General features: G+C 45.4%; 1 protein-coding gene across 5 annotated transcripts; it reads left to right on the forward strand.

Annotated features, from left to right (window-relative positions):
* The first annotated feature begins 474 nt into the window (after positions 1 to 474).
* On the forward strand, positions 475 to 12,253 carry FAM111B (family with sequence similarity 111 member B). 5 transcript variants are annotated; one of them, XM_032414218.1, is made up of 6 exons: positions 475 to 1,060; positions 2,614 to 3,484; positions 5,338 to 5,475; positions 6,336 to 6,382; positions 7,229 to 7,395; positions 9,783 to 12,253. In XM_032414218.1, exons 2-6 carry the CDS (start codon positions 3,360 to 3,362, stop codon positions 11,898 to 11,900), a joined length of 2,595 nt encoding a protein of 864 aa, XP_032270109.1. In that variant the 5' UTR covers positions 475 to 1,060; positions 2,614 to 3,359; the 3' UTR covers positions 11,901 to 12,253. The 5 variants fall into 5 exon arrangements, with proteins under 5 accessions (XP_032270109.1, XP_032270110.1, XP_032270108.1 ...); XM_032414219.1 differs by having other exon boundaries at positions 2,617 to 3,484; XM_032414217.1 differs by lacking the exon at positions 475 to 1,060 and having other exon boundaries at positions 2,149 to 3,484.
* Positions 12,254 to 13,555: the final 1,302 nt, after the last annotated feature.

The following is a 13,555-nucleotide window of genomic DNA, read 5'->3' on the forward strand; positions in this document are numbered from 1 at the left end:
GGAAAATAAAAGAAACAAAATCAGAATAAATCTGCAACAGCAAAGCAAAAGAAAAGAAAAGGCAATGTCAGTTGGCCTGAAATTTTGAGCAGAGAGATGAACCTGGAGGAAACCCCAGGTGCCAACACATCACAGGGCAGACTGCTGTGGAGACAGGAACTACATAAAACCTTCACGTTTGGGGATAGGGAAGAAAGAAGTGGGTGGGAGGTGGCCTAGCATATGCCCTCCCTGGGCCCATCCTGTCAAGCCCCATCTCTCCTCCATCCTCAAGCCCCTGTTGGTCCTCAACAGCAGGGCAGTGGTGACATTTACCCACAGGCTGACCTGGTGAGTACAGGCACTCAGACTAGAGATGCAGAGCTTGCCTGGTAGGTAGCTGAAGGTCACATGGAGGGACCAGGCACCTCCACTAAGGAATCTTAATTCACTTCTCCATCATATTCACTGATTAACTTTTTATTGATCAATAATATTTTCCCTAGTATTCATAAATGAATACAAATTTCTCTCCTACTATAGGAGATAAAGTGCCAGCTCTTCTCCCTCGGCTTCCCCGGTGCACCCCAATAAGATGATGTCTTTCTAAAGATTCAGCCCTTGTCCTTCTCCCTCCTCACATCCAGAGGAGTGAGTAGATGGTCTAGACCAAACCTCTCTTCCCCCAGCCCTGCTGGCTGGGAGCACAACCCTGGTGGTTCAGACCAGATGTGGTAGACTCGCCCTTGCTGTCAGTCATTTCCAGAGGGTCTACCATGGTCATTGAGATTTAACCATATACATAAATTTGGCCAGACTTTTTTGCTCATCGCTGTTTCCTCTCCTTGTTATCTGCTCTTGTCTGAGGTCTGTGTTCCTATTTACTTGCTCTGTGGTTAGCATTCTTCCTCCACTATTTTCTACAGATGAGTATGTTAGTGATATGATTTCTGAAGTCTTCCAAAGCCGCAGATACCTTTCTCCGATCCTCAGGGGACTGACACCCTGTGACCCCACGTTCGAGACTGATGACATTCTATTTCCTCCATCTTATGTATGATGAACCTGAGGCTCAAAGAAAGTAGGTAACTTGTTCAAGGTCATGCAGCCAGTACGAAGTGGATGACTAGCCATGGGGCGTTTCAGAGTGATTAACAATCAAAAGCACAAGATAAAACAGGGCTGGACCCAATGTCGTGTTTATAAAATGATGTAGGGCTGGACAGAGCTGGCAGAGCATATCCTTCCTCCTCGGGAGTGCTGCCGGGGCCCTGGTGCAAATGCCAGGCTCAGTCGCAGCAAGGGGTGGGGATGTCACAGAGGAGCTAATGTGTATCTGCAATCGACTTTGTCCCTGGCTAGTTATGCTAGCTCTTCCTGGACGTATCACTCATTCCCACTGATTATGAATCATATAATAACCTCCGCACCCTGAGTAGGTTTCTCACGATGTTCTCCTTAAATTATGCCGAAACTGGTAAACTCAGAAGATTCATGTGTCATTTGTTCAGACCATCGGGTGGCTAAGAAGTCACTCCAAGGTCAACTCTCAGGGGTCCTTGGCTCCTGTATAGGAAGTGGGTCAGCTAGGATGAGGACAGGCTGTTCAACCATTCTGTTCAACCTTTCTTCAGGGGCAAATCCAGGCTCCGAGATTAGATCTCCTGGCTCCTAGCCCAGAACACCCGGTACAACCCCACCAGCACCTTAAGGGAGAAGATGCTGAGAGAGACAAGAGCAGAGTCTCTGAACTGTAACTGAGTTCCTGGAGGGATCTGTGTATGGGACATTTACCTGTCCTTCCTGTGGGATAGGGCCTGAAAAGTGGGAGAGAAGAGGAAGAGGCTGCAGCTAAGTGGGCCAGAGGAAAGGGTTGGGTTCCCCTGGCCCTGAGGATTGCAAGAATGGAGGAGACAAAGGAGGCACGAACAAGCTGTCCCCCATATTCCATGTTCTCCCACCTCAGCCCAGGGCTTTCCCCTCCACCTCCTGCCCTTTGGTTCTGTTGCTTTCCTCCCACTATGGGACTCCCCCTTGCCCATCTACAAGCTAGATACTGATGTGAGGAGGCAAAACTAAGCCAATGGAAAATGATCCTATTTATTACAGAGTGAGATACTGTATATGGACAATAAAGCAGGATAGGGAGACAGAAGACATACGGGGGTGGGGGGCATATTCAATAGGAAGTGGTCAGGGAAGGCCACCCTGAAAACCTGGTGTTGTTCTGAAGAAAGAAGGAAGAGAGCCAGGCACAGATCCGGGTGAAAGCTTCCAGACTGAGGAAGCTCTGCAGGAAGTGCCCGAGATGGTCCATTGGGGTGAATGAAGAAACTATTTGAACCTCCATTTATATTTTTATCTAAACATGAAAAGTTACATGCGCCTAACATTTACTATGTTATTAAAATATATAATGTAAATAAGTATATATGGGGTGAGTGCTCGACTTGCTAACAATTATACCCGTGAGAAATTAAAAGTTCAGAGATTACTACAGCACAGCCTAAGGCAATAATCTGAAAGGCCAGGGTAAATTTTTTCCATCATATTACCTGGAAGAAAACTGGTATCTATATGCTGTGTCTATCTTTTTGATCTCCTGTGTACATCTTTTTCTCCTTTACTTTACAGCAGAGTCCCCTATTCTTCTGTATTTTCAATACCAACTAGACCCATGCCTGGCAGAGGAGTCCCGAATAAAGGAATAGATGACTGGACAGACAGAAGGATGCATCAGTGTACAGACCTGTTTCACCGAACCCGCATGCACTGAAATGCTACAAAGGCAGCCTTGGCACAATAAAGGACTTTGGCTTTGGCATCTGACAGGAGTGAAAATCCTTTCAAGGACCACCCACAGGCGACTTACTTCCCTTGTTTCCTAATCTGTGAAATAGGAAATGAATTAAGCAGAAAGAGGAAATGAGGCAATGCTCTGGACAATTTCAAATTACAATGCCTGATGTTTAGTGGACACTTCCCACTCTGCTCTTCTGACCCCCAGGCCCACGCACTCTGCTCCCCGTTGTCAGCACCCAGAAATACTTAGCTGCTAAGGCAATGACAGGTGCCACGCTGGCTTTGCCCCCTCGAAGCCTTTCACAAAACCGCCAAGGACCCAGAGTGATGAACCCAGAGACCAGCGAAGTGGGCCTTAGTTAACTGAGACCAAGGCAGCTAGAAAAAGAGGGTTGAGCCAGTCTGAGCTAAAGCAACCTTGACAGAAGCAGGTCCTTTCAGGGAGTACCTGACGCGGCATAGGCCACTGCCACCTCTCCATCGGTGCCACAAGTGCAGCCCCCTAAAGGGGTGAGAAGCTCTTGGGCAATAGAGAATGAAGGAGTGGGCAAACCAACACCAAGCTGCCTTTGGCGACAATGAGTGTCAAACCTCACCCGCTTCCCCGCCTCCTTTTCCCTCCCCTTTCCATCAGGCTCGTTCTCTGGCGCCCTCTGCAGGCCATGCTCGGAACTCCAGCTGTGGTGGAGAACCTTTACCCACAGTGAGTATCCATCCACTGGTGTTGGGAACTGGGCTCCGTTCTTGGGGTCTCTGTTCCCTGCCTGGGCGATCCTGCAAGGGGACTGCCCGTGCTGACCACATCCCCAGGAGCTGCCTGTACGAGAGCCCGCGGGCGAATAGGGAGGGTCACACTGGGAAAAGTGAGGGCTGTGGGGAGCGGCACTGGAGGGGAGCACGGGCAGAAAGTGCTGGGGTGGGCTTGGGTCCTGGAAGCTTATTGGAAGAAAACAGAGAAGCAATGGAAGGGGGCTAAGGACACCGTGCCTGCCTGCTTAATCCTGGCTTTGCTAATAGCTGTTTATCTTTAGGTCAATTGCTTGATGTCTCTCTATGGCCACAATTTCCTTTAAAATGGGGATAAGGGTAGCTGCCTCCTATGCTTGTTAGAGGATAAAACTAGTTAATATTTGAAAATACTTGGAGTACATTTTGGTCACTGAAATTAACAGTTGGCCTTAGAGATGGCCACCAACAGCACTGGCATCATCTCTTGAGAAATGCAAGTTACCGGGCCATACTCCAGCCTTAGCGAGTCAGCATCTCCACGGAGGGAGCTCAGAAATCTGTTTTGACAAGCTGACCAGAGGATTCTGATGCATCATAAACTTTGCGAAGCCCTGGTCTGAGTTTCCGCGGTTTTTAAAGCTACCCAAGTGGTAAGTTGGAACAGGAATGGAAGGAGAATCAGAAAGGGGCAGACCGGTTTAAGTAACAAGTAGGGAATCAAGACCCGCAAGAGGGGAGTGAACTTGCCCAAGGTCTCCCTGCAAGCTATGACACTCTAAGGTTAAACTCCTCCAGTGCACCACAGTCCCCAACTAGTTCCATGGTCTTAGGCAAACTGTCCTGTTTCCTAATCTGTGAAATGGGAGCAAGCGCCAACCTAACTCCAAGGGTGACTGCGAAGATCCCACGAGACCCAAATATGTCAACTACAAAACACCGGCCAGCTGGGAATAGGGGCTGAACTACAGTGATCAACCAACCCCAGGCCCCAGAGCCTGAGATGCCTGCAAGGCCCTGGGCCCTCGCCGGGCTGATTTCCCTCTAAGAGGTCCTTGATAAAATAAGACTCCTCCGGTAAATCACGGGGGCGGGGGCTGGGGGGAAGATTTAGGGAGAAGTTCAGATCTCTGGGCTTCTTGCTTTGGCCTAAGTGTGTGCATTAGCCTCTCGGTGAGGCTGGTTCATTTGATGGGGGGGGCCAAGTCCCACTAGACAGACCACAGGAGCGCTGCTGCCCGCTTTGGGCCCTTTAGACCGCTGGAAGCCCGTGCTGCGCCCGGCTAACACACGAAGACTCTGGCCAGGCCTCTGCCCAATTCAGGCCGGCCCTCCAGCAGCCGCTGCGTGCCGCCCGGGATGCGCCTCGCGCCACCGCCCACCCCGCAGGCCGAACCATAGCCCGGCGGCTCCAGACGCAGGCCCAGAGCGCCCGTCCCGCCTACGCGCTGCGGACTCGGCCCCGCGAGAGCGGGAATCGCAGGCTCCTCCCACTCCCGCCCGCGCTCGCTCAGCTCCCCGCCCGACCGCAGCCCCACAGACCCGGGCGAGCGGGGGGAGAGTGCGCAGTCGGTCCCGGAATGAGATGCCGGCCCAGGGCCCGCGTGGGGAGTGCGTGCGCGGAGGGACCGAGCCGCAGCCTCAGGCGGCGCCCGCGCGCGGGCTAATTCCCCGAAATCCAGCCTTTGCGCCCTCCAGCTCACCGGATGGGGTCCGCGCCCAGCCTCTCCCGCCCGCCTCCCCGGTGCCGGGAGCGGCCAATGGGTTCCTGAAGTGGCTGTGTTCCTGGCCAATGAGGGCAGACACCGCCCTCTCGCCTCCCGTTGGCAGGACCAAGAGCGCGGGCGTGCGCACTTCCACTTTCCCCCGAGGGAAGAGAGCCCGCGGGGAGCCGTCCGTGCCACGTCTTCTCAGCTCTTGCGACTCCCGAGGCAGCGGTCACCGGCCCCGTGGACACGCTCCGCATCTGTGAGTGGTGCTCTGGTCCTCAGTGGGACGTGGAGCCCTTAGGGGTGGTCGTCAAGAGCACTAGGCAAAACCTTGGTCCTGAGCCAAGAAGTTTTGGGGGTAAGGGATAAGCAGCCTCCCATTGTAGGAACCTCCTTCCCGCCCCCCACCCTCAAAGATCAAGACTTTTCCTCCTAGAAAGACACCTGGAGATCAGCTAGGAAGCTGTTTCAGCTACCCTGTTGTGTGCCTGGGCATCAGGAGAGGGGGATGGGGGGGATGCGGAGGCGGGAACGTTCTGGGCTGGGGGTGGGGGGGGACACGGATCAAATATCATAACTGCAGCCCAGAGTCACTGAATCATGATCTTTGAGGGTGGGATCCGGTATATCTTCCTTTTTAACAAGCCCAGAGGGGTAATTCACAGGAACAATAAAAGGTTGATCTACACCAAACATCTTCATTTACAAATGAGGAACCCCAGATCCCTGGGAGGGGTGTAGGGAGAGGGTTTGACGGTTCGGGGTGGTTCTTTCTTGGCCTTAGGTACTTTCTTCCATTGCTGCTCTGCTCAGTTCTCCCCGGAATACCTGAGAGGAACCCTCTTCGTGTATCCCAAGTTCTCGGTGTGGGGAGGGCATTCCCTTCTGTGTCCTGTCACCTCTGCCACCTCCCTCTCTCTGACTCTTCAACTCAGGGATTCCAGCTGGCTCTGCCGTACTGCCCCCCTCGCAGCCTGGCCTGGGATCTCTCAAGCGGGCAGCTGCAGTAATCACAGGGGGTGCCCTATTTGTACTGTCCTTAATTGCATGATGGCCAGCCAGTTCCTTGTAAATCATTGTTACCTATCTTTTGCCCATTTTGTCTTGTTTTGTTTTCAGTGTGGAGGCTAAATCTGGTCCCTGTTACATTTGGCCAGAGTTTCAAGGTAATAACTATTTCAATGTTCTTTGCTACTAGTTCTGTGAACGGTGTCCCTTCTGGATCTGTTTCTGTTCCTCAGTTTCTTTCTTCATTAGAGGTCCTATTTTCCTCTGCTGTTCATGCCTGGTGATTTTGTATTGGACATCCAGCTTTGTTAATTCCACATTTTGGGGTGCCAGAAATGTTTCAATTCTCATTGATCTTCTTAAGCTTTGCTCTAGTGCCCAGTTATGTGACTTGCAAACAGTTTGATCCCGGCAAATGTTGCCATTCAACTTCCTCAGGTGGGACCAGGGCAGCCTTCAGTCTGGGGCTACTTTTATCCCACTACGGAGACAATACCTTCCTGAATACTCGACCTGATACCTCATGCATGGTGAAGTTTTCTAGTTTGGCTTTTGGGAGCAGAAACTATTCTCAGGCCTGAGTGAGCCTCAGAACTGTTCCACTTTTTCCTTTAAGTGGTTCTTCCCCTGGCTTCCAGTAGCCTCCTCACATGCATGGACTGACCGATACTCGGCTGAGATTTCAGGGGGTACCCATTGCAGATCTCCGATCCTGTGTGTAGCTGTAGCTCTCTTCTCTCTAGTAGTCTGCCCTACAAACTCCAGCCACTTCGGCCTCCCATGACCCTGAGCTTGTCTTCTCAACCCAAGGAAACTGCCAGGCTCTGCTGTTTCCCTTCCCTGAGATATGGTCTGGAAACACTCCCCAGGCAGAAAGCTAGAGGTTCATGGGGATTACCTCATTTGATTTCTGTCTCTGAGAGGTAGGAGATCACTGTTCTGCACTGCCTGGGGCCCAGTGTTTGAAAGTTGTTTCATGTACCTTGTCTTTCCTTTGTTTTTAGTCATTGCAAGTGGGAGGGTAAATCCAACCCTTGTTTCTCTGACTTGGCCACTAGCAGAAGTGAGTCATAGTTTCTTAGAAGTCATCATGAACTCCATGAAACCTGAAGAGAACAAGTCATTCACTGCTACAGAAAATGGCCGGGGTACCAGACCTGAAGAGTCACAGGTGTGTCTCCTTTTTAACAACTCTTGGCTGGAGCAGCATACTCTAACCATAGTACGGTATTAGGATCCTGGAAGGGGATAAGCTCATAAAGAATGGCGGTTATAAACCCTTCCTCTGTGTTGTGGAAATTTTGTATTTGGGAGATCACATCTATAAGTGCCTGTCAAAACCAAATGATAGTGTATGAATTAGCAGTGCAAAGTGTGCCTTGTTAGACAACAAGATCACTAACAAACACTGTAGATGCTTGATATCAGAAGGACAGACAGGCCAAAATAATTAAGTAAGCAGTTACTGCTTACTGAGAAATTAGTGTGTACCTGAAATTACTCTTGCAATGTCCTGTGGATTATCTCATTCAGCATTTAATAAAACAATAGATATTGTTATCATCCCTGTTTTAAAATTGAAGAAACTGAAACCCACTTTTCTTAAAGTTGCAAAAATGATGAACTTGAGGGTGAGGATTTGAATCCAAGCAGTCAGACTTCAGAGTCGGTTTTTGAAGATTACAGTAGGCTTTATTTCAATAAAAATAAAATAGGAAAAGCAAGCCTTTACACTTTTTAGAAAAAAAATAGAATAATTCTATGAAAGGTAATCTTATGACATAGAGTGATTAATAAACGTGACAACAGAAAACTAAGGATTTCTTATCTGGAATGATGCCGATGAGAATGAAAAAGCAAGTCAGATACTCCAAGAATATGTTTAAGACATATAATAAATAAACAACTCGTGTCTGAATATAGAAAGGATTTTCAGTGATCAAAAGGAATATAGTCCAATAGAAAAACGGGCAAGAGACATGAACAGGCAGAAGCACGAAAAGGCATTCAACTCCCATTAGTAAGTAAACTAATTAAGATGCCATTTCACACCCACAAGATTGGCAAATGTCGACAGTTGGGCAGTACTGACTTTGGATGAGGATGTAGATGTCCCACAGTGGAAGTACAAGGTGGTACAACCATTCTGTAAATAATATGGCAGTATTTAATAAAGGGAAGTATTCAGAGATCCTAAATTGGAGCAGTCCCACTCCTACCCCTGAGTGACATTCTTGCACGTGTACACCAGGAAACATTCAAGGATATTCACAGCAGGATGGAACCACTGTTTTTTTGTAGAAAAAACCTGGAAATGAATAAATGCAAAGGAAAAGGAAAGCACCATGAGAGGAAGAAACTCACTGTGCCTGAAACCAGACAGAGCTCATTCAATTGCACTGGCCTCCTAAATAAACCAAGCCCCTCTGTCCCTCCTGAGTTTACTCTCTCCAGCTTTATTCTTCTGTTCATATAGAATAGGTCCAAGACTTGAGACTCCACAAGAATTCCCATCTAAGTTCTACTGAATCCTGTGGTGTCATGTTTTTCACTTATGTCCTTGGTTTTGATTCCTGTTGCCATCAGATTATCAATACTTTTTCCCAGGCTATTGCCAACTGGTTCTATGTGTATATGTTTTTGAATATGTATATTTATGTGTATATGCCCATGTGTATTTACTTGTATATCTATCCGATCCTGGGATTTATCAATCATTTTAGTATCTTATGTATTTCCTTACTGCTGTTGAAACATCTACGGAATAGAACTAAACAGATACTTAATGGGAATTTTTGCAAGGTGATGTTTCAGCTGTCCAAGAGGTGCATTCAATAGCTCCAGCTTTACTAGTAAGTAATGCAGATTTTAGAAACAGTCAAATTAAATGGCATCTCCTCTATCAGTTGGTAGACATTTAAAATAATAGTACTGAAATCCTTTGGAGGAGTCAACCATTTGGTTGGCCTCTTTGGGCAGCAAGGGGAGAAGAAGCAGGATGAACTGGTGCAATTTCTCTGGCAAGGAGTTGGGCAGCATAGATGTTGTGAAGTATATTATAACCTTAGTCTCAGTTTTTCTACAGCAGGGAATCTAGCCTAGGGAAATATTCAGATGTTGAGACAAAATGTTTCGTGTGTAGAAATGTTTGTCGTATTTAGAGTAGTAAAAACTTGGAAACAATCTAAGTATCCAGCAACAGAAGAATGGATTAGAAATTATTGTACAGTGAAATATCCTGTAGCCCCTCGAATTGTGTTTTCAGAGGTTGTTGAATGGCATGTATGTCATTAAATGTGTTTCATGACATGTCAATCAATGGCAGATTGCTTAGTGATTTGTATGTGCATGTGAAATCATAGAAACAAATAAAACAACATGTAGAATGGTTATCTCTGGTGATAGAATAACTTGACTGATATTTTTTCTCCATTATTCATTATCCATGTTATTATCCAATTCTTCTTCACAGTATCTATCAGTTTTATAATTAGAAAAATAGGAAACGTTATTATTAAAGGTGGTTCTTACTAAGTTTTTAATCTTTCCTTTTTTAAGGATACTGTCATGAGGCAGACATGTCCTGGCACACCTGCTGCTCATTCTCTGTCTGACAGGAAAGAGCGTAGCAGTCCCATTAAGCTTAAAAGTGAAGTCAAGCAGGAAGCCTCTGTGGAAATTCAGAACCGAGACTTGAGCACCAGTAAAAAATGTTCTTTTACTTTTACCTTGAGTGGAAGCTCCAGGAAATCAGACCGTAGTGTGTTTACAGCCCATGGTAAACTCACTGAGAATATCTACTCAGCCCTGAGAGCTAAGGCCAATTTCAGAGAAAGGATGAAGAATCATTTTAATAAGAACATCCTTGTTTATGAAGAGAAAACTATAGACGGATTTGTAAATTTAGGAATGCCTCTCAAGTGCCTACCTAAAGGTTCCCATTTTAAAATAACATTTGGTCAAAGAAAGGGTAACCAGGAAGATGATCAGATGTTTCGCCAATGTGAAGATCCAAACATGGAATGCGTTCTTTTTCACGTTGTTGCTGTTGGAAAGAATGTAAAGAAGATTGTCAAGATCAAGGAACTTCATGAAAGAGGAAGTACACTTTGTATCTATGCGTTAAAGGGTGAGACTATCCAAGAAGCTCTAAGCAAGGATGGCCGATTTCGGTCCGACCTTGACAAATTTGAATGGAAAGTAATGGAAGATCATCAGAAAATTCATGAAAAGCCGACCCTGGTGGATGAAGTATGTGGAAAAACCTTAGAAATGGACATTTTTAAGAAATGTGTCAGGAGAGGTGCTCCTAAAAAAATTAATCAGAATGAAAATGCCACTGATGAAATCGGTCCCTGGGATCAGATACAGTCTGAAATCAAAGAACATGAACCAGAGACAGATGGGGAAACTGAAGTTGTAGAGTCCAACAGAGAAAAAATCGTCCCACCTCAGAGTCTAGGGCATGGAATTGAAGGTAAAAAACGACGCACAATTTCCAGAATAAGGAGTTATTATAATAATAGTTTTAACAGAAAACACTGGAGGAACAACTCAAGACATAGGCAAAGGCCCCATGTGGGTATGCAGCATGTTATTCAAGCTATCCCGAGGAAGGCAGCTAACCTCTGGCTAAAGAATTGCCAAATATTGGACAAACGTATAATGGATCAATATCCAAATTTTAATAAGGAGGCACTTTGGATGAGAAAGTATTTTCGGGATGAACGGAAGAGAACCAAACTGACAACCTTTCAACAATTCAACATATATAAAAAGTACTTTGGGAAAGTGACTGAAAATTCTACTTCAGTTGCAACCTATGAAGATCTTATTCATCTTAGTAAGTCAGTTGGGTTCATGGAATGGGACAATAATGGAAAAAAAGGTGATGCTACTTGCTTTGTCTTCAATCATGGTTATATTTTCACCTGTCGACATGTAATACATTTTATGGTGGGAGAAGGCACAGATCCAAGTTTGTGGCCAGATATAATAAGCAAATGTGCAAAGGTAACTTTCACTTATAAAAGGTTCCGCCCTATCAATGTTGATTGGTATGACATTGAGCCATGGTTTGGAGTGTCTGATGGACCTCTAGATTATGCCATTCTAAAGCTAAGAAATAATGGAAATGGATTCCCTCCAGGCCTGTTTGGACGAATTTCCTCTCAACCACTTAGTGGTTTGGTTTATTTAATTGGTCACCCAGAAGGCCAGGTCAAGAAGATAGATGGCTGTGCTGTGATTCCTCTAAAGCAGCGGTTAGAGAGGTACCCAGAACAACACCAAGATGGGATGGTAGGACTCCATGCTGCCCCTTATAATGCTTTCTCCATGTTCACCCAAAGAAGTTTCCTACCAGAAGTTTGGAGCACTGACACACTTAGCTATGATACCAGCTTTTTCAGTGGGTCCTCTGGCTCCCCAGTGTTTAATACATCTGGTGAATTGGTTGCTATTCATACCGTTGGGCATTTTTACAACCGTGGAGATAAAACCCAAGCCCTTATTGAATATGGCTATTCTATGTGTTCAGTTCTTTGTGACGTTAAACGTAAAAATGAGAGCTTTTATAAATTCTTAAATGAAGGGGAAAACGAGAACCATAACGAAGACCGTAACAAACAAGAGTTGTCACTTCAAGATCATCAGATTGAATCCATGGAACATTAGAAAAATGTTTTCTAGAAACATTTTTTTCAAGAAAATATGCCAATAATTTAGAGTATTTGGGGCTGTTTCCTTAAAGTATAATGAATATTCTTTTAAATTAAAAAAGTTTTAGAGATCATGTGGATGTGCAAAACACATATAAGAGTTTAAGTAAATTCTGATTTTTTTTTTTTTTTTTTTTTTTTAATTTGAGGCTATCTCAAGCCTCTGTTATATACATACAAAGAATTTGGTATTTACCATCCTGAATGCTTAGGAGGATACATCCATCCCATCTTCCTAACTGGTAAGGTGACCCCATTCTCTGCATCACAAAATAATGGGTAAATAAACCTTTAGAGCGAAGGAAAAAAGATTTATTGTTCCTCTAAAACTCAAAATTCTTTGGTAATCTTAATGTTTTTTCTCTTTTGTGTCACCTGTAACATCAGCCCCTATTGCAAATGCCAACAGAAAATCCTAGCTTTTCTGTTCATTCCTCTAGTTCTGCCCTTCTGTGGAGGATAGAAGCATGACTTGCTAAGTCTCCATGCCCACCCTCTCTTATCCATAGTCTAGGAAGCTAAAATAGAAATATTTCAGTCTAAGTTGCAAGTTAAGATTCGGGTATAAAATAGATGCACTTGCCTGTTATCTGGAAGATAGAGATAAGATGGAAACTCTTTTTTTCTCCATCTTCTGGCAGACTACGTCATAGATGTATTTACCCACTCCCCTAGATAGTCCAGAATTTCTGAGTGATGTGCCTGTCTCCATCACATCAGGATGCAGCTTTTTGTGGTCTAGAGATGAATCCTACCATTCCCTTTCACCCTACTCACATACCCAATACAGCATAGTAGAGTATGGCCAGAATCCAACCACTTAAAATAAAATTTCTACTCAGAAAAGTGAGTGGAAAATACAACAGTGACTGTCCCATGGCAGTGATCAAATTCTGTTGTATCTATGGTGCTTTATTCCCCAGGTCCCCTAAATGAATGGGCCCTGAATATCAATGTTTCTACGTGACCTGACCTCTAAGTCATAATTGATAGAATTTTTGATAGGCACAGGGTTCAAACTAAAGTTCTCTCCCATGATCCAGACCTAGAATATACAAATGCTAGTCAGTCTCGGACTGAGAACCTGTGAGTTCTGGAAGTATGTGGTGACTTTGCTCATAGAGAAACCTAAACCTGACACTCCTATATGGTAGGATGGATGATGACCCCCAATGCTATCTAGGTCCTACTACCTAGAAGCTTTGAAAGTTAAATTATGTGGTAAAAGGGACTTTGCTGGTGTGATTAAATAAGAATTTTGAGATGGGATGAATATGCTGACTTAACCCAAGTGGGTTCTGAGTGTAATCACAAGTGTCCATGTGAGAGGGACATGGAGAGAGCTTTGAGTACAGAAGAGGAGAAGGTTGTGTGGGAAAAGCACACAAAGGAATGCTGGACCACAGCCTAAGTCATAAAGGCAGCTTTTCCAAGCTAGAAAGGGCAGAAAATGGATTCTTCCCTCCAGACTCCAGAAGGAACTGTCTCCCGACCAAACTCCAGAAGAAACTGATGCTGACACTTTGCTTTTCTTCTCCTAAGATCCATTTTGCCTTTCTGACCACCAGATATGTAAGATAATAAATTTTGCTGCTTTAAGCCATTAAATTT

This window comes from Phoca vitulina, unplaced genomic scaffold (assembly GCF_004348235.1).
Source record: "Phoca vitulina isolate PV1807 unplaced genomic scaffold, GSC_HSeal_1.0 scaffold16, whole genome shotgun sequence".
Classification (NCBI taxonomy): Eukaryota; Metazoa; Chordata; class Mammalia; order Carnivora; family Phocidae; genus Phoca; species Phoca vitulina.